The sequence below is a fragment of the Leucopleurus acutus genome (assembly GCF_964270905.1).
Source record: "Leucopleurus acutus genome assembly, chromosome: 12".
NCBI lineage: Eukaryota > Metazoa > Chordata > Mammalia > Artiodactyla > Delphinidae > Leucopleurus > Leucopleurus acutus.
Window position 1 is genome coordinate 31,054,249 of NC_139154.1, and position 3,747 is coordinate 31,057,995.

General features: G+C 56.2%; 1 protein-coding gene across 1 annotated transcript; it reads left to right on the forward strand.

The window, feature by feature from the left end:
- Nucleotides 1-720: 720 nt before the first annotated feature.
- On the forward strand, nucleotides 721-2,169 carry SOX11 (SRY-box transcription factor 11; the record flags this gene model as incomplete). The annotated part of the gene is made up of 1 exon (XM_082852443.1): nucleotides 721-2,169. The coding sequence occupies one exon, from the start codon at nucleotides 721-723 to the stop codon at nucleotides 2,077-2,079; it is 1,359 nt and encodes a 452-aa protein (XP_082708569.1). The 3' UTR covers nucleotides 2,080-2,169.
- Nucleotides 2,170-3,747: the final 1,578 nt, after the last annotated feature.

Consider the following 3,747-nt stretch of genomic DNA (forward strand, 5'->3'; position numbering starts at 1 on the left):
CCCCGGACCCGGCACAAAAGGGCGCCGGGCCTCTTCGGGGACCTGGTCCTCGGTTCGCTCCGACGCCGGGACTAGCCCGGTTCGCCCCGGGAGCGCCGGCCCGCCGCGGGGCCGTGCGCGGCTCCGGAGCATCCTGGGGAGAGGCGCATCTGTGCACACACGCGGATTTTTTAAAAATAACATATTTCCAGACAGGCCTCCTCCTCCCCCACCCCCCATCTTTGCAAAGCAGCCCCGAGGGCGGGGGAGGGGGAGGGGCCGCGGAGTTAATAAAGGCAGATGGGCGGAGCCGGCCCCCAGCCATTGGCTGGCCCGGGGAGTGATGTCACCCATATGACACCCTGATAACTAGTTGGGAGAGAGCCCTCAACTTTTTGCAGAAGGAGCGCGCGCGCCTGGGAGTGCTCGGGGTCCGGCGCTCGCGGCGGGAGCCACGAGCCGGAGAGAGGGGTCCCGGGCTGCTTCGACCGCCGCCGCCGCCGCCGCCGCCTCTCCCGTCGCGGCCGCAGCTCCCCGCGAGCGGGCGGCCGTCGCCGCCGAAGCCGCCGCAGCCGCTGTGTGCAGCCTGGAAGGGGGGGCGGGGGGGAGGGGGGGAGCCGCGGACGCGGGGTGCCGAGGACTTTGCAACTTGCCCGGGAAGGTGGAGGGGCGAGAGGGGGAGGGGGAGCTCCGCACGAGACCGAGCGGCCCGGGTTGGAGCGCCCAGCCCCGCAGCGGATCATGGTGCAGCAGGCCGAGAGCTTGGAAGCGGAGAGCAACCTGCCCCGGGAGGCGCTGGACACGGAGGAGGGCGAATTCATGGCTTGCAGCCCCGTGGCCCTGGACGAGAGCGACCCGGACTGGTGCAAAACGGCGTCGGGCCACATCAAGAGGCCGATGAACGCGTTCATGGTGTGGTCCAAGATCGAGCGCAGGAAGATCATGGAGCAGTCTCCGGACATGCATAACGCCGAGATCTCCAAGAGGCTGGGGAAGCGGTGGAAAATGCTGAAGGACAGCGAGAAGATCCCGTTCATCCGGGAGGCGGAGCGGCTGCGGCTCAAGCACATGGCCGACTACCCCGACTACAAGTACCGGCCCCGGAAAAAGCCCAAAATGGACCCCTCGGCCAAGCCCAGCGCCAGCCAGAGCCCCGAGAAGAGCGCGGCGGGCGGCGGCGGCGGCGCGGGCGGCGGCGCGGGCGGCGCCAAAACCTCCAAGGGCTCGAGCAAGAAATGCGGCAAGCTCAAGGCCCCTACGGCCCCCGCGGCCGGCGGCACCAAGGCCGGCGCGGGCAAGGCGGCCCAGCCCGGGGACTACGGCGGCGCGGGCGACGACTACGTGCTCGGCAGCCTGCGTGGGAGCGGCGCGGGCGGCGGCGGCGCGGGCAAGACGGTCAAGTGCGTGTTCCTGGACGAGGATGACGACGACGACGAGGACGACGACGAGCTGCAGCTGCGGATCAAGCAGGAGGCGGACGACGAGGACGAGGAGCCGCCGCACCCGCAGCTCCTGCAGCCGCCCGGGCAGCAGCCGCCGCAGCTGCTGAGACGCTACAACGTCGCCAAAGTGCCCGCCAGCCCCACGCTGAGTAGCGCGGCCGAGTCCCCCGAGGGCGCGAGCCTCTACGACGAGGTGCGGGCCGGCGCGACCGCGGGCGCCGGGGGCGGCAGCCGCCTCTACTACAGCTTCAAGAACATCACCAAGCAGCACCCGCCGCCGCTGGCGCAGCCCGCGCTGTCGCCCGCGTCCTCGCGCTCCGTCTCCACCTCCTCGTCCTCGTCCTCGTCCTCCTCGTCCAGCAGCAGCAGCGGCAGCAGCAGCAGCAGCAGCGGCGGCGAGGACGCCGACGACCTGATGTTCGACCTGAGCTTGAATTTCTCCCAGAGCGCGCACAGCGCCAGCGAGCAGCAGCTGGGGGGCGGCGCGGCGGCCGGGAACCTGTCCCTGTCTCTGGTGGATAAGGATTTGGATTCGTTCAGCGAGGGCAGCCTGGGCTCCCACTTCGAGTTCCCCGATTACTGCACGCCCGAGCTGAGCGAGATGATCGCGGGGGACTGGCTGGAGGCGAACTTCTCCGACCTGGTGTTCACGTATTGAGAGGGGCGCCCGCTTCTCGCTCTTTCTCTCGGCGGGTGCAGAGCAGGGTTCCTTGGGAGGAGGTCGTGGTGGTCGTAAGGAGGAGGGCGGGGGGGGGGAGGAGGTGTCGATGGTGGTGGCGGTAGGGTGGAGGGGAGAGAAGAAGATGCTGGTATTGATATGATGTCGTGACACAAAGAAATTGGAAAAGATGATGAAAATTTTGGTGGAGTTAAAGTGAAATGAGTAGTTTTGAAACATTTTTCCTGTCCTTTTTTTGTCCCCCCTCCCTTCCTTGATCGTGTCTCAAGGTAGTTGCATACCTAGTCTGGAGTTGTGATTTTTTCCCCCTCAAATGTGTTTTTGTAATTACTATTTCTTTTTTTCTGAAATTCGCGATTGCAACAAAGACGGAGGGGCGGGGCGGGGGAGGGGAGGGAGGACCCGCTCCGGAAGGCGCTGTGTGAAGCTGGTCGGGCTTTGAAGTCTGGAAGACGCCTGCGGAGGACCCTTTGGCAGCGCGACTGTTAACGCTAGGGAGTTGGTTGGAGATGTGTTGTTTTTTTTTTCTTTTTTCCTTAAGAGATCTTAAAGAACTGGTGTTTTTTTTTTTTTTTTTAACAAACACAAAAAAGGGACCATGGCAAATTTTTTATTTTATTTTATTTTTTTGGAGGGAGAAAACTGATGTCTTCTATGCATCCGATTCTTAACAAAACTGCAGGGAGCTTGAAAAAATGCAGACTGTACAAACGCTTACAAAAAAAAAAAAAGAAAAAAAAAACTGTGAACTGACTTAAGATCAGAGTTTACTTTTCAGATCAAATTGTTTATGGTTTTACAAATGTGATTTCTACTTGCCAACTTTTTTTTTGTAACTTGTTCCCTATACCTCCTTGATTGAATACCAGACAGCCTAGACCTCAGTACAAAAGGTATTGAAACATTTTTGATACATAACAGACCTCAGTCTTTTTTAAAAATTAATATATTTTCAGGCGTATTTTTGTACAGTGAAAAGGGAACATTCTTGCTGTGTTTTTTCAGTAAGACTTTCAGGCACTTCTTCCCTTTTGATTTCTTTTTTTCCTCTTTTTTTTAGCATGCAAGTATGTTGGTACGTTACGTCCTGGTTTAAAAAGGATTAAAATTTTAAAATAATCCTTGCATCTAAAGGCCTTGTGGTTTAAAAAAAAGCAAACTTTTTTTTGTACAGCTATAGTAGAGATTTGTTCAATATTTGTAGGTAAAGATTTATTGAAAATGGTGATATAGACCTCAGAGCTGTTATCTTAGTTTAAAGATTGTATATGTACTGTACTATAGTAGGACTTTATGTATCTCATACGCTGTGATATGTGGATGGGGCCCCAGATGGAAGGTTTGAAACTGGATTCTCGATTTTTAGCAAAAAGAAAAAAAGGCACATAGTTTAAAAAGTTTCTCATTTTGTGCAATATAATCTAAATAAAGTACAGACCATCTGCATATTTTGTAGCAAATGGTGGCAAAGCAGACTCAATGCACTGTCGACATCATTGCCTGTTTTTTTTTTCTTTTTTTTTTTTTTTCTTTTTTGGTGCTGGAAGTCTGTATCTTGACAATTTTAATAAATCAGCTGGACCTGATAGAAACTCGCATCGCCCATAGTCTCTATGGAACTCATCCTGGCCGTTCTGTAGTCGCAGC